This window comes from Leopardus geoffroyi, chromosome D3 (assembly GCF_018350155.1).
Source record: "Leopardus geoffroyi isolate Oge1 chromosome D3, O.geoffroyi_Oge1_pat1.0, whole genome shotgun sequence".
Lineage (NCBI taxonomy): Eukaryota > Metazoa > Chordata > Mammalia > Carnivora > Felidae > Leopardus > Leopardus geoffroyi.
In genome coordinates, this window is record NC_059339.1 from 85,239,426 (window position 1) to 85,263,156 (window position 23,731).

The following is a 23,731-nucleotide window of genomic DNA, read 5'->3' on the forward strand; positions in this document are numbered from 1 at the left end:
ATATTCTTCTATTTATTTGAGTTATTTAAGCAATACAAAGCTTACAGCTCTCAAGTAGTTCTAGTTTCTTTTCTGTTCTAAAATAACAAGACTCCAGAATATTTCTGTAATGACTAAAATGTTGCATATCTGTACTGTCCAACATAGTAACAAAAAGTCACACAAAGGCACTGAGTATTTCAAAGGTAGCTGGTGGAAATAAGAAACTGAAGCTTCGAGCCGAAATGTCCATCAACTGGACTGATGAATGAATAAAGAAGATGTGGTATGTATACACATACACACACACACACAGAATGGAATATTAGAGATTAAAGAGAATGAAATCTTGCCATTTGCAACGACATGGCTGAAGCTAGAATGTATTATGCTAAGCGGAATAAGTCAGTCAGAGAAAGACAAATACCGTATGACTTCACTCATACGTGGAATTTAAGAAATAACACAGACAAACAGAGAAGGGAAGGAAAAAATGATAAAAACAGAGAGGAAGGCAAACCATAAGAGACTCTTTTTTTTTTTTTTTTTACTGTTTTTATTTATTTATTTTTGAGACAGAGAGAGACAGAGCATGAACGGGGGAGGGGCAGAGAGAGAGGGAGACACAGAATCCGAAGCAGGCTCCGGGTTCCGAGCTGTCAGCACAGAGCCCGACGCTGGGCTTGAACCCATGAACCGTGAGATCATGACCTGAGCCGAAGTCGGATGCTCAACCAACTGAGCCACCCAGGCGCCCCATAGAGAGACTCTTAAATCCAGAGAACAAGCTGAGGGTTGATGCAGGGAGGTGCGCGAGGGGCACTGAGGGGGACGTCTGCCGGGATGAGCGCTAGGTGGTGTAAGTCAGTGAGGAATCAATCACATTACACTGTTCGCTAACGTGGATTTAAATAAAATTTTAAAAAACATATCGTATGCCTTTAAACATACACGATACTATATGTTAATTCCCTCAGTAAATCTGGAAACACACACACACACAAAAGAACTGAAGCTTCTACTTTATGAGACTAATGTAGAAGGTCACCGAGACTGCTACAAGCATGACTTTGCATTTACTTTCGCTTCTCAGGGGCTGTGTGGGATCCAACAGATGTTGAGTTTCACTGTTTCCCTTGAGATCTAAACGATCTCCCGGACGGAGCCCCTGTGAGTTTGCTCCACTGGCCCGAGGAACCTCGCTGCACAGTTCTGAGACTGTGGGGGTAGGTATTTGATAATGCCAAGGAACCGCTGCAGATTTTATTAAGTGTTTTAACAGCACGTAATTATACATAAAGGAAAAATAACATTTCTAAAAAGATGCATAACAAGGCACATGGTGAGGAAAAGCTTCTGGGATTTGCTTTAAAATACTTCCAACAAAGAAAAAAAGTGGTGAAGCAAATGTGGTTAAGATCATGGTAACTGCGCAGCCTGGGTGATGGGGATGTATTTTTTATTACTCTAGCATTCTCTTTATTATGATGTACGTTTGGTATAACACAAGTATTTTAAAAATAGACTAAGTACTTACTTCACTGAAGAAATGTTGAACAGTAGGTGGGTGGTTATTCTGTCAGGAAGGGAGAGATGGGAGCGAGGGCAGAACATACCCTACAGGGACTTCACCACTATCGAAGGGGTTTTAGTTATTCATCTTTTTGTGAGTCTGCAATGTTAGATCTTTTTTTTCCTATATAAATAATTTTGAATGCTTTAAAATAACGCACAGAAATTGCTCAAAAGACAGATGACCAGACCAAAAAAAAAAAAAAAAAAAAGAAAAGAAAGAAAAAGAAAAGAAATTCATTGTAGGCAAGACCCAGAAAGCACATCAGATGGAAAAACGAAAGTTGAAGGGCAACAAGAACCTGTCAGTCACTCAACTAACGGGAGACAGAGGAATCGTCGAATCTACCAATTCTTTGATCAACACCTAAGTCCTGCAATAGACACAGCATTTTAATTTCAAAATGTTTTACATCAGTTAAAACTTCGGAACTTACCATCGTAAACAAAGTAAGTTTCATCTTTGAAAACAAGTACAGCAGGCATCTCCTTCAGTATCACATACTGCAAAAATAAGACACGCAAACAACTTTTATCATTCTAAAAGTGTTTAATCGGTAGCTATAATTTCAAAAGTATCAAAAGAAATCAGAAAAAAAACACAAAACAACACAGCAATAATGAAATTGTTGCAAGCGGTTAAAAAGCAGCCAATCCCAAGCTTATCCAAGGATGGGTTTGGCATCTCTTTATACATCTCCAGGTACAGTGCCCTGTTTGCTGTGAGAGCCATGGAATATTCTTAGAGCTGACAACAGAGTTGTAAAGACACCACAGGAAGTACAGGAGACCCACTCTGAGGTAGGGAAGAGCAGTGGCTGAGGTAACGATCGGCACTGGTAGACTCAAGTCCCTCCCTGCCATTCCTCGACTGTGTGACACTGAGGCCACTTGTGTCCTGGGGAGTCGGGCTTTCTCCTCTGCAAATCAAGGACACTGAGTCCCTACCTCACCACAGAGTTAGGAAAATTAAGTCCACTAACAAATGTGAGAGCAGGTTTAAACTGTAAATTGGCTTTATAAATGGGAACCTATAATGGCAATTAATAATAAGAAATTCTTTCAGAAGGCATGCTGTATTTATTTCAAAATAGTACTAGTATTATATAGTAGAGAAATCAGTATCCATGCGGAACAGATGTAATTTGGGTAAGCCACACAGAATTATTCCATGATATGGTAATAATGAAAAGTAACAACAATCAATTGATAACTAATAAAATGAAAATAACAGTAACAGTAAAATAAAAATAAAGATGGCTGTTCTGGAAATATCAAAAAGGGGGGAAGGCATACCTCAGTAATATAGAATGAGCTGTTTACATGACTGCTAAAAAATGGTACAACACCATGAAAATAACTATTTTATTTTTTTATGAATATGATTTATTGTCTAATTGGTTTACATGCAACACCCAGTGCTCATCCCAGTAAGTGCCCTGCTCAATGCCCATCACCCATTTTCCCTCTCCCTCACCCCCCTCATCCACCCTTAGAGTTTGTTCTCTGTATTTAATAGTCTCTTATGGTTTGCCCCCCTCCCTCTCTGTTTGTATCTAGTTTTTCCCTTTCCCTTCCCCCATGGTCTTCTGTTCAGTTTCTCAAGATCCAGATATGAGTGAAAAAATAACTATTTTAAAGGCAGCAGAAAAGCTTGTAGGTAAGGCTCTGTCATCAAGTAACTCTATTCGCCTGCTCTTGGCAACTCATCTACAAAGGTGCTTCGAAAGTATTTTTTAACATTCGGCATCCCTCTCTTTCAAGGATGCCCCTGAGGTGGCCGTACTGTTAACATTACTAGATACGTGGAATCTTGCAGCCTTTGATTTCCATAGATTCTGAACCCCTCGTCCTCTTTCTTTGTGTTCCTTAAACTATCTGATATCACAGTTATATGTCTATAGGCCATTTTTCTCCATTTACCTTTAAGTTTCCTGAAATTAGAAATGGTCTTCATCTGTGTATCCTTTCTTACACTTACTAAGGCTTTCAAAAATACTAGCTGAAAAAGTAGCTGTAAATCTAAGGAAGCTTTTCATGACCAAATATAAAATTCAAAATGGGGGGGAGGGGGAGGGGCATAAAATCAAGGGCTTTGTCCTTACTTGAGAATTCTCTACGAGAATAAAAATCCTCATATGATTGTGAAATAACAGACTCCCCCCAGCAGACTTTTGCAACCACATACACAGAACTAAAAAAGAGATGACAAATATTGCTATTTGCAGGAATAATGAAGGGATGTTTGAAGAAAACTAGTTGAGAGGCTAATAATAATAAATACAGCACATGAGGGGTGCCTGGCTGGCTCGGTCCGTTAAGCGTCTGACTTCGGCTCAGGTCATGATCTCATGGTTTGTGAGTTCGAGCCCTGTGTCGGGCTCTGTGCTGACAGCTCAGAGCCCGGAGCCTGCTTCGGATTCTGTGTCTCCCTGTCTCTCTATCCCTCCCTGACTAGCGTTCTGTCTCGCTCTGTCTCTCAAAACTTAATATATATATATATAAAGTAAAAGTAAATACAGCACATGATAACCAACAGTCTGTCCAGGTAGCAGACACCATCTGTGCTCACCCAGAAGCTGTAGGTGCTAGAATTTTTATCTCAGACACCTGTCACTGCAGAAGGACCGGGGTGGCATCAGACGGTGTCGGGATGAAGCCAGCACGCTCTCTGCTGTACTCCAAAGAAACTGCTTGGAGAGCTTCGGAGGTGAAGGTGCAGTGTACATCCTCATCTCTAACACTAAAATGTGGTCCCCTGGGCTTTGGAGAGGAGAATGGACTAAAAGTTCCAGTTCCAGTCCATCCTAGGCCTTTCTAGCACATTGAGAGAGTCCAAAGAAGTTCATAACCCTGTGGGGCATCTATTTGAGAATCTAATGGCAAGTATGGCTCTTCATTCGCCCTATCTTCTCCTCCCCATCAAAAATAAATGCATAAGCAAAATACTACAAAATAACTTCTTAGACCAAACTAAGTAAATAAACCTAGAATGAGTTTAAACTGACCAGAAATTGTCTGAGGCTCCCCCAAGGAGCTGAAACGTTTATGTACATATTGCAGGAAGCACTAGACCATACTCTAGGTAACTCAGTAATCTTAAATCAATAGTATCTAAATATTAGAAAATAATAAACAAAAATTAATCAAATGTATATTATGACTTACCTTTGTGGGGAAAAAAAAAAAAAAAAACTTTTGATCTTTTATAACTTACACTGATTAAAAAGAAAAAGCTTCCCTTGATTTCATGTTTCTCGTCAGCTCCTGCCAAATTTCTCAGGTCCCTTCTCAGCAAAACCTTTCTAAAGAGAAGTCTACACTTGTAACCTACAATTTCTTACCTGCATTCTGTCAAATGACACCAGCGAGGCACCTGTCCTTCTCATAAAACCACCAACAACCTCCATGTGTGGACAAAATCACAGTTAACTGTACTTTCCTCATCTTGACCACTTTGCAAGCACCTTGCACAATGGATCCTTTTTTTTAAAAAAAATTTTTTTTAATGTTTATTTGTTTTGAGAGAGAGAAGGAGAGAGAGAATCCCAAGCAGGCTCCGCATTGTCAGCTCAGAGCCTAATGTGGGGCTCGAGCTCACAAACCATGAGATCACGGCCTGAGCTGAAATCAAGAGCTGGATGCTTATTAACCAACTGAGCTACCCAGGTGCCCCTGGATCTCTCATTTTTAAACTTTTTTTTTTTTTTTTTTTACATCTTGGTTTTCCGCTCATCTTGTTTTCTTACTCACCGGCTATTTTCTTTGTATTTTCTTTTGTAGTCTTTAGGTCCTGGGCCCACTCATTTCCTTAAAAATTTGTATCCCATGTCTACAAAGTTTTTTAAACAGCCTTAACTCCAGAACCCTATATCCAACTGTGAATCTGATGCTTGTACTCGGATGTCTAATAAGTTGATCACTCGCCCATTCCCAAATGTGTTCCTTTCGCCATATTCTCAAGCTCATGGATCACACTATCACCTACCCAGTTTTTAAAACCAAACACCTACTTATCAAACTCAACACCCAAAAAACAAATAAGCCAGTGAAGAAATGGGCAAAAGACATGAACAGACACTTCTCCAAAGAAGATGTCCAGATGGCCAACCAACACATGAAAAAATGCTCAGCATCACTCATCATCAGGGAAACACAAATCAAAACTACAGTGAGATACCACCTTACACCTGTCAGAATGGCTAACATTAACAACTCAGGCAACAACAGATGTTGGTGAGGATATGGAGAAAGAGGATCTCTTTTGCACTGTTGGTGGGAATGCAAGCTGGTGCAGCCACTCTGGAAAACTGTATGGAGGTTCCTCAAAAATTAAAAACAGAACTTCCCTATGACCCAGCAACTGCACTAATAGGCATTTATCCACGGGATACAGGTGTGCTGTTTCAGACGGGCACATGCACCCCCATGTTCATAGCAGCACTTTCAACAATAGCCAAAGTATGGAAAGAGCCCAAATGTCCATAGATGGATGAATGGATAAAGAAAATGTGGTATACATATACAATGGAGTATTGCTCGGCAATCAAAAAGAATGAAATCTTGCCATTTGCAACTACGTGGATGGAACCGGAGAGTATTATGCTAAGTGAAATTAGAGAAAGACAAAAATCATATGACTTCTCTCATATGACTTTAAGAGACAAAACAGATGAACATAAGGGAAGGGAAACGAAAATAATATAAAAACAGGGAGAGGGACAAAACAGAAGAGACTCATAAATATGGAGAACAAACAGAGGATTACAGGAGGAGGTGTGGGGGGGGGGGGACAGGCTAAATGAGGAAGGGGCACTAAGGAATCTACTCCTGAAATCACTGTTGCACTATATGCTAATTTGGATGTAAATTTTAAAAAATAAAAAATAAAATTAAAACAAACAAACAAACAAACAAACTTCTAGCAGTTATCCTTGATTCTTCCCCTTTCCTCCAGATCAACAAGCTTGAACAATTTCATTTCCAAAACCCAACATTTTCCCCTCTCCCCATTCCTTTGCAAACCTCCAAGCCCAAACTTGCCAGATTACTCCACGAGTTCAACTGCTCTCTGTGGGTCTACTCTCATCTCCGTCCAATTCATTCTGCTCTCAGCAGAGGAAAGTCCTTAAGATGAACATGAGACCAAGTCCTTCACTAACTTCAGCCCATCACATGCATGGCCATGACCTGCAAGGCCTCCCCTGGCCTCTCTGCCTATCTCCTTTCTCACTGTGTTATAGCCACACTGGCCCAGCACCTGCTTCCCAAATACGCCCAAACTGCTATTATTTTAAAGAAGAGAACAAGCACGGACCTAATAAACACAGTCTCTAAATGCTAGGAATCTAGTGGTATTTACTTATTAATAATAAGCAATCCAGTACCGGTAGTAAAGAGTTAATGTTTACTGTTTCTATACATATGACAATAAGTAAATTTGATAAATCAAGTAATAATTTAAAAAATGAAATTAAGTCATTAAAATCCAATTTTAAATATTACCTCAGGAACCACGTCTTCTGAGGCAGAAAAGAAGTATGTATATACAATTAATTCTGAAGCAGCATCTATGTATTTCTCCTGTGAAGATACAAATAGAAAAGAGGTGACTTTTAAATACGAGGATCCAAATTCATTCCTCATTAAACATTCCGAACAGCGGTATCATCCCCAGCAGTCTCGTCACAATTGGACGCCTCAGCGTGTTTATGTGAGGAGATGATGGAGTGTTGAGTAGCACATGAAGTAAATGGTTTCTAAAGCAAAGAGACCACTATTACTCAGTGCTTTTATACTCCTCTAAACAAAGTTAAGTGTAAGATAAGCTCAATTCCTATTTATTAATTTGATAGTTACAGGAAAAGACGTGTGTTTATACATATATAAAATGATCTTTAAGAAGTTTACACTTAAATTGCCTTCTGCAGTCTCAAGGAGCCAAAAATGCTAAAAAGTAACACTAAATTTGAGTAACCAGGTCAACGAGAGAAGAAATACTAAGGCAAGCAACACCTTTTAATTCATTTCTGTTTCATGAAGCAAACACAATAGAGGGCATGTAAGAAAGTGTTTTCATTAGAAGAATACTCACACTGAACTCTTATTACCAGTAAGAGTGAAGTAATTTTGAGTTCTGGATGAAGTTTTGGCTATACGGAAAATTCAATTACAATACACCTGTTACTTGTGACTTTAAAAAATAAAACCATTTGATACCTTCAAAGGTGACTCTCCACCTATATAAACAAAAAACACACGATGTCTCTTTTGCACATGTTCAAACATCTGCTGACTTGGAAGTGGCCGAATTAGAGCCCTGTTTGAAAGCAAAACAAAAAACTAACTTGTGTTTGAACTAAAGACAGTACACAATGTAGGTCTAAAGTTATGAAGTTTTAATGTTGTGTTAACTGCATTTTAAATAATCACCCAATCCACATAAGCCTGATAAAACTATAGCCATGACCACTATTTGTACCCACATAATAAAAACACAGTACCCACAAGTTAATCCATCAATTTAAAAAATAACTTTAAAAAAAAAAAAGTAAGTTTAAAGTATATCCCTTTAGAGAGTACCATCTTAACCAATATTTTGGTAGGCAAGAACAGAACTGTAATCCATCGAGAGTCCTCAGCTAAAAATAAAACGATCCACGTGAGAATTACTTTTCTTTCTCTTTCATGAGATCGTTCACCCTAACACACTGTGAATGTGCTACCTCAGGAAACTAGAAATACTATGTGAAGATTTATATCCATTTAAATACTAGATAGCTTATGTCAAAGGTTATTATCAAACATATCACTTACAAAGTGTTATTAAAAAAACTAAAAAAGAGCCAGTCTTAAAAATGTGGTCTGCATTATCAGATTTATCCTGCACTAAATCTGCAAAAAGAATAACATAGCGTTTGCAAAGGCAAACATATTTTCAAAATGCACAATTCCTCAGATGCACCGCACCACACTCACTGCTCGCCTCTATTTTCGTACTTGAGTAATTAACCGGCAAGTGATGCAAGTCCAGAACTGAGCCACGAAATTTCTGTGCAACAGAGTCACCCCTGGTTACATCAGAAGACCATCTTAAGCTTAAAGTGAAACTCGTTAAAAATCACCAAAACGTAAAGACGAATCTAACCACAGGGAATAAAGTATATCCCACACCAATGCCCTACTATAATGTAAAAGGTATCTTAAAATTCATTCAGAAAGCATTTATAAAGAAAATGAGATACGCAATCAATGAGAAAATACAGTGAAAATTATATCAATAAGTTTTGCAGACTTGAATAAAGATCATTCTGTGTCTTTTCTCAAATACTTTAAGCCTGGCAGTGTCATGCACTCGACAAATCCCCCCGATATCTCAATTTACTTTAAAGCTCTTTAAAGGTATCAATATAATATATCCTGTCAAACTCACAAGAAAGTGCCTATACTTTCGAAGTTAATATAGGCTAACCTACTTTGATGAATGTTCTCCTTAAGGAGTTCCACACACCCGCATTGAATAATTATAAGCACCAACTTTCTTTATACCTCAGCAAGGTAGATATAGATTAAAAAAAAAAAAAAAAAAAAAAAAAAGAATCACCATATTCAAACCAACAGGATGCTTATGAAAGAAAGTCTGTTTCCTTATCAGTAAAACCTCAGAGATCTATAACTCAAATAGACATCTGGGTTCTAATTATGCCACATTCTAAGCAAAATGTGCAATAATACCTCACAGTTGGCAGAAAGCAGCATGTAACAGATCAGGGAAAGTATTTTAATTAGCTGTATCTAAAAAGAATTTTCCAGTATCACAGGCCAGGGATTAAACCCAAGTCTATCAGAAGAATAATACCGTGGGGTTTCTTTCAAAAACTCCAACATTAGGTAACAAGAAAAATAAGTTGATATAAATGAGGCAGTACAAGAGCAAATTTATAGTAAAATAAAAATTACAATTCACAAAGTTGTTAGGAGTAATCAAATTTTGAAAATGCTTCAAAAAATCCACTGGGGTGGGGAGCCTGGGTGGCTCAGTCGGTTAAGTGTTCGACTTCGGCTCAGGTCATGATCTCACAGTTCATGGGTTCGAGCCCCGTGTTGGGCTCTGTGCTGACAGCTCAGAGCCTGGAGCCTGTTTCAGATTCTGTGTCTCCCTCTCTCTCTGCCCTTCCCCTGCTCACGCTCTGTGTCTCTCTGTATCAAAAATAAATAAACATTAAAAAAATTTTTTTTTTAAAAATCTACTGGGGAAAATCTTTTTTCTACATATGAAATGAATTTAAATGTGAGGTTAACAAGTACATAATACATATCACAGTTCTTTTTGTTTCTTTGAAGTATCTCTCTATACGCTGCATAACCCTACCTTCTGTCATACATGAACAGATTCTACTTAGGTTAAGCCCCTAAAAAATGTGCATTCAATATGGTCTATTAAAACACATTTAATTTTAGAATATTAGTATCCTATAGTAAAGGCCTTTCCTAATAAAAACTTACCCAGATACTCTGTGAGCAAACTCAATAATATCATCTTTAGTTCGTGGTCCTCTATAATTATATGCCAAGTCCCCTTTTAATCTTAAAAAGAAAAAAAAAAAAGATAAAAGCTGAGATTATTTCAACTCTTTTAGTACGTAATGCTAATCACTACTGTCTCATAAAATTACAGAATATAAAATAATAAATGCGGAGTTTTTTTAGAAGCGGCATAACCATGTACAATACAGTGGGCAACTGGCTTCAGGGGACCAACAACTCAAAATATAAAGAAAAAGGCTGCATTTTATTAAAATTACATGAAAACAGTTTACTCTGTATTTGATACTTGCATTGTACCTATGCCTTCTATAAAGTGCATAATCTACACATTCATGGTCAAGAGCTTGTCAAAGTAGTACAATTCTATCTTCTCTAGTTAAAAAAAAAAAAAAATGACAGGGAATTAATAGTATTTTGGTAGAGGGAAAACAAATTTTAAGCAACACAACATCATAGTAACTTGACAGAGGCTCTAAGATTACAGAGTAAAACAATGCATAAAACACCTATTCTAGAAAATTATGGTAATTTTCCAAAAGTCTGTCAACAAATTATGTGTCCAACTGTGATTAAAAAAAAAAAAAATGTGACAGCACAAGAGAATACCTATAAGTAAACAAAAAGAACAGAAAGGATAATTTACTTAACACAAGTAAAAGAGACTTAGCAAATGCTTTTTTGAAACTAGGGGAAGGAGGGAAGTCAATATAAAACCCCAGAAATAAAAAATTAAAATTAGCCAAATTTGGAAATTTGAGATTTTAAAATACTGAAAACTTACTTTACTATAAAAATAAATTTCAAAATCATCCCTCAACTCGCACACTACCAAAATAAGGAAGAAACTCAAGAGAAAATTCAGTAAAATTATGATTATCAAATAAATCCTTTAGAATTAATTAGCACACCATTTCTCCCAACTTATATACATACACTTTATATTATACTTTATCAACACTTTCAGGTTAGAATTAAGTCCATCAATTTGATGCTTTTGGTTTCTTTCATCTCTACTGAAATAAGTCTATTTTAATTACAGAAAAGTAAAATTTGTTAGGAGATGGGATTCACATGATACAGCAGAATACACTCTTGAGCTCCTCAAGGGTAAAAGCCCTTTTTCATAATCGACAGCTGGTCATCTGGTCCTGCAGGATGCCTGTCCCACAGGAAGCGCTCAGAGCGCATTCAAGGAACTAGCCGAAAACACCACATTCACTTCAATACAGAGAAAAGCCGAAAGATGCAGTCCCTCTCCTTTGATCACATACTGCACCTAGAAAAAACTGCTGAACCCGTCTTCAATCCTCCAAGGAAGCTACTAGAAATTAATGTAATAAAACGTAAGCAGAGTGAACTAATAAAAATACACATATAAACATACAACACTCAACTTACAGCTTAATTGTTGGATAACCTCGAACTCCAAACTCTGAAGCAATGCCTTGATGAGAAAAAGAATAAATAATTCTAAATTTTTTTTTAAATGAGAAACTAGGTAGTAAATGAGCCTTTTACTTAAAAATATAGATTTATACAAACCCTTATAGCTATGTTTTTAAGTCTTTAAAAAGGATATAAATTCACACACAAGAAAGAAAAAACATGACATTCTCGTACAAAACAATTACTTAATAATCCAAATTATGGCCAGCACAAAACACTATGACAGATTAAGGAATAAATGCCAAAAGAATCGTTAAAAGAATACTTATTTTAAAAGATATTCCTGTTAAAAAAATATATGTAAATAAAGTCTCACTTATCATCTGATTTCATTTTCCAGGACAAATACTTTTTTCTAGGTCTCATTGGCTCCTCGCAAAAAATAAAAATAAATAAAAAACAAAAACAAGCAAAACCACACTTTCCTTTTCTAAATCTTAAAATAACTGCATTATATTTTAATTTTTAAAAGATAAATTTCATTTGCAAAATTACTTAAAGAATCTGCACTCTATATATGATCTAAAAGCAACTTTATCTACTTGTTTTAGAAGTTTCTGCTACTGTAATAACCTAGAATAATTCTAGTCACTTTCAAAGATTATTCTGAAGTCCTCATGTTAATTAAAATGAGATACAGTTGCTACAACGGCATCTTTTTGAGGGAAAGAAGAAAAGAGAACAATCAAATACAGAATTAGGACTTGAAGAGATATGGCAATCACTACTGCAAATTAATACTAACCTCCTTTACAGAATCAAGGCAATCAGGACAGTAAAGAAATAAAGCAGTCTCCGTAGTCAAGATACAATATATTTACACAACCATACCAGTTTATGTAAAATATAATGTATTTATTCATATCTTTCCCATTGTTAATTTTAGTAATTTCTAGGATATCTCATCGTGGTTGGGTAGAAGGACACTACACTATTGCACGTGGGTTCTGGTTTACCAATCACTTTAGTAATCAACCATTTCTGGTTTCTAGGTACTGCCCAATACACAAGAATAATGACAGAGTGAACCTGTGGCAAAATAATAGTCAAAATCTCTCGGCCTTCCTTTGTCATTAATAGAGTTTCTCCCTTGAACACGAACAAAGGTGACTGAAAGGGTCAGGACAGTGATGAACTGGTTTTGATGGACAGGGTCAGGGTCAGGGCAGTGATGAAGTTTTTACTGGAAGCAACGCAGACAGCAGAGGTTAACATAAATAACTCAGGTTCTGAAGATAGAGGTCTTGCCTCTGAAAAGCCAGATGAACTTAAACCAATTACATACCTGCTTTGTGCCCATCTCTACTGCAGGATTTAATTCTGCCAAGTCTATTCTAATTGGAGACTACAGGAATTGAGACTGACTTCTGAGTAAAAAATATAAAAATGATATGGGGGGGATTATGCGATAAAATATGTCCTCAATGACCCCTTTCCAAATCAAGGAGGTGGGGGAAGGTCAGCCCTTATTACTTTCAACTAAGACGAATATAATTGGGAGAGAGGTGTATATGCCCCTAATAATTTAATTTATTGTAAGGTTTATTTTTAAACAGACCAATGAAGAAGATATGCAATCACTGAGAAAATGCAGTGGTGGTTCTCAAAACAGTTTTCAGAACAAAAATCCCGGCTCCACATTTAAGTCCCACCACTTAATTTCCTTGGCCTCAGTTAGCAAATGCGTCAGGTGGAGACAGATGTATACCACCCACTCTTTAGTACCTAGACTCTGAGCATTAAACTTCACTTCTGATATAATTTTGACTTGACAGTGACTCCTAAAACCACATCTCCCTAGAGGAAACACAAACAAAGCATGGGTTATAGACGTAAAATGATGCAGGTTAGGATTCCAACTTCACATTTATCATCTGGCAACTCTTTTGCTTCTGAGGACAGCACTCATCTGGCTGGCCTTGTGGATGGGATTTTAAAATGAGAAAGCATGTGAACAAGAATCTAAGAGGGAGCCTGGCACACAGAGATCTTCAAATGTTAAGTCCATTTCCTTTCTATTTTTGATCCTGATCTGTTAGGTAGCTGCTGACACATCAACGTATAGAACAATAAGAACTTTCGACGTAAAATACCTTATAACTGATTTTAGTATACCTTCAACTACGCCTTGAGACAATTTTGTGAGCAGGGGAAGGGAAGGGTGCTAATGTCACTCTTCAGATAAACTAATACTTAGGAAGATGTGGTAACTTGTTTGAGTGCAAGCATTGAATCGGTAGCAGGGCTATGACTGAAGTTTTAACATTTTGTTCTTTTTCATAGCAGAGACCTGAGATCAATTCTTTCACAAACCCATCTATAACATGAATAACTTCTCTGGAATTGTATCATTTTAAATGCTCGTAAAATGGGGTTAAACATACAGCCCCTTATCTCCTTTTTGTCTTCTCCTTGAAATGATAACAACTTGATAGTGGAGACAGGCTTGGATGTGAAACATGATGATCTTGGAATCTGGTCCTAGTTCTGCCTGTAATCTTGGTGTCTGAAACCACTCAGTCATTTCACTGTTAACTACCTGCTATTACTTCATCTATACAGTGGGCTGGGAAGGGGGTGGGGAGAAGGGAGGGGCCAGCCTTAATGTGAAGTCCTCAGCTCAAAATACTATTTTTAGCATTTACCGAGTGTCACTATGTGTCTAACATGAAAAAGATATAAAATATGGCAGCCGTTCTCAACTGAGAGATTCTGCCCTCCAGGAGACAATGGGCGATATCTAGAGACATTTTTGGTCGCCATAAATTAGTGGGAGGCTGGGCTGGGGAGAAGGGTGCTGCTGGTATCTAGAGGGTGGAGATCACAGATGATACTGGCAAATCAGTTTTACCTTTCTAGATTATAAGCCCTTTTGATCAGTGACTCTGTTTGAGAAATGCTCAGTCTTGGCACTCCAGACATTTGGGGTCAGATAATTCTTGTTTGTGGGGAGAGGCTGCTGTGCACTGTAGGATGTTCAGAAACATCCCTGATCTCCATCCTCTAGAATTCCAGCGGTTTTGTAATAGGAATCAGTACACTGTCACAGAGAGTATCATGACCTGTTTTAACTTACAAATGAGAAACAATTCTGGTTCTCAATGAAGAGAGACTAAAATATATATCTTTATATAGTTTTTTAACGTTGATTATAGCATTATTAGTTAAAACCATGCATCAAGAAAATCTTCACACAATTCCAAACACACGCGGCAGGATAATTCATGATAGTTCAAGTTCCTAGTTCAAGAAATCTATACACAGAGATCTGCTGAGTGTGATGATGTGCACTTCCAATCTGTGCAATTACATTATTGAGAATAAGGTATGTCACATCCTCTAAGAGGTTTTCCATAATTGATCACTGAACAATCCATCCCTCTCCAAGCCCTATAATTAACTGTTCCCTGGAATAATACTTTATGGTTCTCCAACTTGGGTAGCAGAAGTACCTGAAGTCCCTGTTAAAAATACAGATTATCATGACCCAATCTCCAAGACTTTCATTTGATGGAGCTGGTGTGGGTCTTCAGAGTCTAAATTTATATTGGGCAGCCCAGGTAATCCTAATGCAGATTGTGGCCTAAACGCTGAGAAACACTAATGCTGTGAACGCCGGAAAAGTGACCCATGGAGCGGATGAAATACACATGATACACCAATCCTTTAGTATTTACAATTAGACACAGCATAATGTTGACAGCTAGTTTGAAAAAAAACAAAAAAATTCAGTTATTTACCTGATTCCAAGTTCTACTAAAAGGCCCATACTGGAGCTGCACTGAGGTATTTAAGGGAATTTTAAGATTTACATGCCAAAAATCTATCTGTAATCTCTAGACAATAGTTTGCAAATATGTTAAATCTTTTTTTAAAAATACCAGGAAGATAACATTCTTTTTTCAATAGCACATAAAACACCACCTTGACTGCATAATAAAGAAGAAAATGTATCCGTTACGGATATCAAATACTAAATAGTATGACAATTTAACTTATGTTACTGGCTATCATTTGTCTCTCCCATCTAGCATATAAGTTCCATGAAAGTAGAAATTTCTGTCTGTTTTGGTCACTGATGTATCACAGATGCCTACAATGTGCCTCGTACATTCTGGCATACAGTAACTGCTCATTAAATACCTGCTGAATGAATACTGACCCTACAGCTTTTCAACAAAAGAATGATTTTTCACTAAGCCATGTTTGTATGATTTAGGTAGTCGCAAGGACTTACAAGCAAGCATCACCACACAGGTTGGGAAAGGGAGTGGAGGGTTTAGCATTGCACATCCAAGGAGTAAAGGATATCAAGTGTAGGAAGCACCCATCACAGTATCTGGCAGAGGTGTTCCTTGCATACCAGTCCCCTATCCCTTTTCCCAACGCTAGGTGCTTTGCCGGAGGTAAGGTGCTCTGCATGCTCTATAGAGATTTCTTCCTATGAACTCAACACAACATACAACATAATGCTAAGTGAACAATAAATAAAATCTGTAACAATCACATATCAGAGACAAAAATTTAAACCTCTAAATGGCTTATGAATAATGGAATGAAAAACAGTCCCACCACAAAGCACCTAAAAAGCTATAATCCACATATTAAGTCTCAGTACCTACAAGAACACTGCATTTTAATCACAGCATTTAAAACATTTTTTCTCAGCTACTCAGGAAAAAATCTTACGTTTTCCCTCATCACAGTGTCACTTAAACAGTGACACACACGGGCACTAAACACACACTGAACAATAAGCTAATGAATTACAATTCATTTAATGTAAACCATAGCATTATTTTTATTATTTTTTTTCATTATTTTTCTTTATATACCCATATCCCTTTACATATTATTTTACTCTATTACTCCATTAAATGATTCAAACGATCACAGGAATTTGCTGTGTTTGAGACTTTATTGCACCTGTTGGTTTATTCATACTGTTCCCTCTATGAGACTAGCCATTTCCTGGACAAGAAGAATTCGTTCTGGTCTGTTTTAATCTCTAGAGACTAACGCAGTAGTTAGTAAACAAACTGTCTCAGTGAATATGACTATGCTGGTGAACGTTTAAGTACACGCGTGTCTAACCAACAAGACAGGATGAAACAAGATTGCCAACAGATGAGAACATGCTTTCAGGAACAACAGTTGAAAGCAGTAATTTCTCAAACATTGTTAAAAGCTCATTTCAATAAATCAACCCAAGCATATCATTCTCTCTTTGGGCGCGAACTCCTGCCATGGCTCTGGTCTCCTCTCAGGGCTTCAACAACTCGTGTTTGACTCTGCGACTGCAGCCCTCACACCTCACGGCACCCCGGCTCTTTGGACCCCAGCGCCTTGTTCTCCAACATCACTAGGCCAAACGCCATAGATTCACAACAGCTGAGAAGAGGGAAACGCACAGAAAGTCAGTGTTTCCTCTCCATTCAGCCAGCAGTGGTGCAGTTCAGTAACTACGCTAAGAATCTTATCCTGGTACTTCGGATGGTTCTTCTTCGTACCACACAGCCAATTCATCACATCTGTGATCTCAGCCTCAAAAATGTCTGTGAGCAGTTACTGTTTCTTCTCTCCTCCGCGGTCACCACCACATCTGGGCTCCCGGCATCCCACACCAAGATGCATACAAGAGTTGACCTAGGTGATCTTGTCTCTAACTGTTCTTTGCTATCCTACCTGCCGCTGCCAAAAACATTTTTATCTAACCGTCTGCCTTTTCAAAAACGCGTATTACCTCTTAATTCATAATGGATAAAATCTAAAACGCTAGGACATGAGGTCCCCCTCAAATCTGGTCTTATGCTTCATCTTACATGCGCTGGCCACTGTGGCAATGATTTCGAATAGGAAACGCTAATACAATCCTCACAACCCTGAGGATTATCACTCCCCCATTTACAGACATGGAAACCACAATTGCGAGGTTAAGGTTTTCCCCGAAGCCCCAGAAGCAGCACACGGCAGATGTGGGATCAAAACACAGGTCCGTCCCTTTCCCAAGCTGTACCGAGTACAATCCTGATTTCCTAAAAAGAAACGTGCACCACATAATTCCGCTTTGTTCACTGATTAAAGGAAAAGGGGACCTCTGTGTACTGAATACAAGGACTTTACCTGTGCTACATCATTCAGATCTCAAAAAAACAAAAAGAACAACAATAAAAGACACAAGGCAATACAACATCTAAAGTGGCAGGCAGAAGCAGCAAGTGAATATAGTTTTGCTTTCTGAAGCCTTGCTCCTTCCAAATTGCTAGGATCCTCATACTTCACTCAACTTTAATTCTTTTCTCAAATCCTTTCAGGTTGGCATTAGTACACTTTTCTTTCTGGAAAGGGTCAGATAGTATTTCAGGCACTGTGGGGAGAACAGGCTCCGTTACGCCTGCTCGACTCTGCCAGTGGAACATGGACAGAGACACGGACGACAGTAAAGAAACGAGTGGGGCTGGGTTCCAGGACTGTTCTGTTTACAAAAATGGGCCGCGGGCCAGGTCGGTCCGTGACGGTAGTTTGCCAAGCTCTGCTTATAGGCGTTCATTCTCTGGAACGCACTTCGCTCATTTTCAACTCTACGATTTTGCCGAGATATTCTCTCTAATGTGAATACTTCCTGGATCCTCCCTTGTATCCATTCCGACTCAACTCAACTTTTTAAAGTCCCTATTTACTCCTCCAACACGCCATCTCAGGCTGAGACGACAACTCACATTCTGACTTCACACGGCAACACCAACAGCTTCACACTCACACTTGTGCAGTTGCCTCGGGTGAACGGAGTCTCAAGTGGGCTCAAACTAGGAACCATGGCTTATACGTCTGTCAGGCACAAGAGTAATGCATACAGCATGTTACACATTTGATGGCTGATTCACTTCACTCAATAAAGTATATAACCTTCAATTATTAAGAGAACCTTAATTCACATAAGCAAAGAATAGATATTTCTTCTTCCTACCCTGAAGAATGCTTCACGTAATTAAAGCACTTTCACTACGAGAAGAGTAAAACAGAGTAAATGCTTACTAGAATAGGAAGTAGCATCCATCTTCCCAACTTTAACTGGAGAACCAATGCTTTTCATCTCAAGACCAACTTCATTCCAAATCGGTTCCAGTTTTTTACAATGGCCACACCACGGTGCATAAAACTTGTTGGGGGGGGGGAGGGGGGGGAGAAAGACAACCAGTAAAATGTTGTGCTATTATGTACATAAATCTAAATTTTTAAGTAATCTCTTTGACTAAATGTTCTGATAAAGAGTCCATTTTAGACAAAAAGTCTAAATATAATTTTTAAGGTGGTTACACAATAAAAGATGACACACACACATGAATCTAGATAATTTAACTCTTAGGATATACCTCAAAACTGGTTTTACCTTAAATTCATGTAAAATGACTACAAATTCCTATTTAAAATAATTTACAAGAAAAACATCTTTGCTTCACAGTGAGTCTATGTTATATATAAAATGAAATCACTAAACACACATACATCACACACACATCCCTTAAGTGTTCAGGATGAACACTTTCTATTTTTATTACAAAAATCCCAACAGAGTAGGTACCTTTGCTACGTTAAGAGTAACTACCAGCAAGGCAAATGGGGGATCACTAAGATGACTGGTTTGGCATAAGCACAAGTCAGGCTGATTAAACTGAAACCACCGTTCCTCTTTCTTCAATATCACCACAGGGCTGGGTGGAGGTGTAACAAACTGGTGTGCCTTAGTGAAACAAGACTTATCTATTTTTTTTTTAAGTTTATTTTGAGACCCTGCGAGCAGAGGAGGGGCAGACAGAGGGAGGGAGAGAATCCCAAGCACGCTCTGTGCTGTTAGTGCAGAGTCTGATGCGGGGCTCGATCTCAGAAACCACGAGATCATGACCTGAGCTGAGATCAAGAGTCAGCCGCTTAACCGACTGAGCCACCCAGGCGCCCCAAGACTTACCTATCTTTTAACATGGAAACGTTCAAACATACACAATAGGAGAAAGAATTAAACAATGGACTTTCGTGCCCCATCGCTTAGCTTTAGCAATTGTTGACTCTGCTATTCTTATTCCATCTCTATTGCTGCCATTGATTTTTTACTGAGGCAAGTTAAAAGGAATCCCAAACATGAGGTTTAAATACATTCCAAACTTGAAAGTGAATTAAAGAAGGAAAACGAATATTTGATTTTGTTCCCTATTAACACGAAAACATGATTTTGACCATCAAGTGATATAAAAAATTTCAGAGAGAAGTCTGTAGTAAAGTCATACCACAATCTCCCTCAACATAATCCATACGTCAACCTCTTCAGAATTTCAGCAAAAACAGGTCCTTGCCAGGAACCTTAAGGCTGAGGTTCATTTTAATATAGTAACCCAAATAGTACTACCTGACAAAAATTGACTAATATACATCAAGTACTAACCATATACTACCATATTTGTCTGGAAGAGACTAGAAAGTAACACTTACAACAGCAGAGGTAGAAAACAAAAATTTACATACTCACATCTACAAGCCAGATGTCATCTTTTCGATTGTCTTTAAACCTATAAAACAAAAATGAGAAAACCAACCTCTGATCGTGTGTGTGTGTGTGTGTGTGTTTCCACTGTACAGCAGGTGAAGATAATCAACTGATAAATATTAGGGCACAGAACAAATTCTATCAACAAGTTTTTTTATGTAATTTTTTTTTACTAAATGACCTCTAAATCTTATCCATAAAACATCTTTTAAAAAGTAGAGAACTGAGAAAATAATCAACAGTTAAAAAAAAAAAAAAAAAAAATTGGGTGGGACCCGATAGAAACACAGGCATACGCCTCAGCTCCTGGCCTCTCTGCCCCATTTACACCCGTGCACTGCAGGTAACAACACAGCTGATCGGAGGCCGCTCTCCTGAACAAGTTCGGTCCTCCGTTGGTATCTGGGAATTTGAATTTCAGGACGGTTTCTACCATTTCCTGATAAGATGGCTCATGGTTCCAGGGCGCTTGGGTGGCTCAGCCACTTAAGTGTCTGACTTCAGCTCAGGTCATGATCTTGCAGTTCAGGAGTTTGAGCCCCGCGGCGGGCTCTCGGCTGACAGCTTGGAGCCTGGAGCCTGCCTTGGATCCTATCTCCCCTTCTCTCTGCCCCTCCCCTGCTCGCTCGCGGGCTCACTCAAAAGTAAACATTAAAGAGGAAAACAAAGCAAAACAAAAAGATGGCTCATTGTTCTAATGCTGTGCAAACAATGTGATTTTATGATGAACATCTGCTTTCCTTGTGGGAGTCTGAAAACCTGGTACAGACTAGGCAGGAGGGTGCTTATATGACCACCCCGCAGTAACAATCCCTAAGCATGGGGTCTCTACTGAGCTTCCTCAGTAGGTAACATTTCACACTTGTGGTCACAATTCCTGATGAAGGAATTAAGCACATCCTATGGGACTCGACTGGGAGAGGACTCTTGGAACCTGTTCTGGTTTCCTCTGGAATTCACCCCCCGTGGCTTTTCCCTTTGTTGGTTTTGCTCTGTGTCCCCTCGCTATACTAAATTATGGCTGTGACTTCGACTACAGGCTGAGTCCTCTGAGCGCGCCTAGTCAATTACCCAACCTGGGGGTGTTCTGGGGACCCTGTGACACAATACCCTATAGCCACAGAATCTTCCTAAAACACTGTTCTGCTCGTTTGATCATGTCGCTCTTATTTGACACCTTCTCGGTACCCTCCCACCACCTACAAAAACAAGTATAAAGTGCTACACATACTCACGTACTAGCTGCAACTTAGCTTTCCACTCAAATATTATTAGCACCCTACAATTTCCAATCACCCTATGGTATGTATCAGTTAAATTCACATGTTTATTTGACTTTCGTGTTCACATCCTATTCAGCTAAAAGCATTTCTTACTCTATAATGCCTTCCTAAATTCCTCATAGCTAGAAACAATCTTTCCATATCATCTTTATCCTCTTTATGATTCTTATCCATTTCCACAAACGCAGTAGTTACTTATGTATTATCCAACCAAATGTATGCTCATTTCATCTCCTAATACCTTGCACAGAAATCTATATTCAAAATCTATACTGAATGAAATGACAGAAAGTCTCTATGGGGATATTTTAGTAAGATTCTTAAACCTACAATGAAGACAAAGAGAACGTATCTCCAGTATCTGAGCTCTTAGGTGCTCACATCTATCCGACTGACACAGACGGTCTGTCCTGCACTATGGGCACTCTTCATCAATCTCCCAGGTTGGTAAACCCAAATCTTCTACCTTTGCTCCATTTAGTATAAACTTCTACTTTACATACCAGTATCTATCACGTGGAGCTACCCAGGCAAAGTGGAACAGCCACCTTAGGCAAACTGTTGAACTAGAAACTCAACTGATGGTCACCATTCTTGAGGCAAAACCCCATATTCTGCACCCAGTGGTAAATGGAGGAGGTTACTGTCCCCCAGTCCTTAATATCTAACAGCCTTTTCATCTCTCAGTGATCTGAGTCTCTGGGAAGGAGTCGGAAGGGTGTGCAAGTCCTTTACAGGGGTCCCCCCCCCAACAGAGACTGTAGTCAGTAACTGTACAATTGAAGGAAGGGGACAGACAACCTGGTCAACCATGGAGCACTAGTGAAAAGTACCTGACTGGTGAACTGCTGCATTGAGACCCAGACCTGAGATGTGTAGTCCAGACTGGGGTCACCTTGTCCCCTCCCATCAGGGGATCAAGCCTGTACTTGGAAAGTTCATTAAAATGTTCAAGTACCCCTGTGGGTTAGGAGGGGTGTGGAGCACAGAGCCCACTATATGCTCCGTGACTGGGCCTATCGCTGTGGAGCCTGAGCGGCACACGCAGGGCTGTTATCAGATGCAGTTCTCAGGGAACCTGAACAGGAAGCAAATGTGAGTCTGCAGGGCCCAGGGAGCGTGGCTGGAGTCAGCGGAACGCAGTGGAATGGAGATGGGTAGGCCAGACAGAAAGAAGGTGTCAACCGACAGCAAGACCCAGCGGGACGCCACGGGCGGGATGCGAATGGCCGAGCCCGCTCGCTTGAAGGAAACTATCTGGGGCAGCGTTAATAGCCTGGCCCGGGGCCTGACAAGCGGGATGCATTTTGCACAATGTTTTAGTGTCTTCTCACCACCGTGGCCGCTGTGCACTGCCAACCTAATCTACGACGGGGTCGGAATTCCCGTGGGCCATCCTCTCGCGGATCCAGGAGCCAAAGTACCGTGCATATGCTTGCTTTAGAGTGGAGAACGACTCGGTCTCCACATTTAGCTAAAAGCACGATATGCTCGTTGGACAGGTTTCCTTTGGCAGCCCGGGGCCTCTCTGGTGGGCATTCACACAGGTTACAAAACATTTTATCTTGGCGGGCATTGCATAAGGCCCACAACTGTCACTGCGCTCAATACCTCAAACTCACATGACACTGTATGTCATGATAATAATGAGGAAAAAAAGCATTTACTAGGAGCAGAAATGATCTTCATGCAAATGTCTCATCTCAACAGGGGATCCTGTTTTATATGTTACAGAACCAAATGGCCAAGCCATTAGCTATAGCCCCTGAGAGTGAAAACACAGCAGAGTTCATCTGCTGGGGCCAGAGCAATAAACAGGAGGTGGGGGAACGGTGGGGCAGACCATGTCATCATCGTCCACACCGCATGAAGCTGCCCGCTGTGCAAGGGCTCCTTCCCATGCTCGCTGAAGGACAGGTCTCTTTCAGGTTGGATGGCAGCCACATCCAATTCCTACAAGTTAAGCCAGAAGAGCCATTAGTGAAACGGCCCAGCGGTGGTCCTGAAGGTCTATCAGGTCCCCATTAGGCCAGAGGCGGCAGTGTCTCCTTTGGTGTTATGTCTGGGAGGCGGAAGGGCCCGAGACCTTTCCATGCAGTTGCAAGATGCCGGCTGGGCTCCCAGAAGTTCCATTTCCATTCTCCTGGGGATCCAGAGCTGGCCCTATTTAGGAACAAGACTGGAACTTCTGCTCCTGAGCCCACCACTGCACTCACCCAAGATCAATAATGGTCTCTCAAAGGGCATGTACCTTTCTTTCAGCCAACTTGGGGAGCTTACAGGTTGGTCCATGTTGGCCTCTGGGGCTGTCCTCCTGCCACAGGCTCTGGTCAGCGAATTGAGAGTCTGCTGAGAGGTGTAACTC

At 39.5% G+C, this 23,731-nt stretch overlaps 1 protein-coding gene across 4 annotated transcripts in view; it reads right to left on the bottom strand.

Moving 5' to 3' along the window:
* Positions 1-23,731, bottom strand: part of TMX3 (thioredoxin related transmembrane protein 3) — a 45,312-nt gene that overhangs the window by 17,041 nt on the left and 4,540 nt on the right. For 3 of the 4 annotated variants that reach the window (XM_045458878.1, XM_045458877.1, XM_045458879.1), the window contains 7 exons: positions 20,066-20,105; positions 18,580-18,703; positions 11,497-11,542; positions 10,057-10,137; positions 7,771-7,870; positions 7,057-7,134; positions 1,989-2,055 (listed from right to left, as the gene is read on the bottom strand). In XM_045458878.1, the coding sequence (XP_045314834.1) occupies positions 1,989-2,055; positions 7,057-7,134; positions 7,771-7,870; positions 10,057-10,137; positions 11,497-11,542; positions 18,580-18,703; positions 20,066-20,105 (536 nt within the window). Of the gene's footprint in view, positions 1-1,988; positions 2,056-7,056; positions 7,135-7,770; positions 7,871-10,056; positions 10,138-11,496; positions 11,543-18,579; positions 18,704-20,065; positions 20,106-23,731 lie in introns of those variants that run through there. The other variant, XM_045458880.1, reaches the window with a different exon arrangement.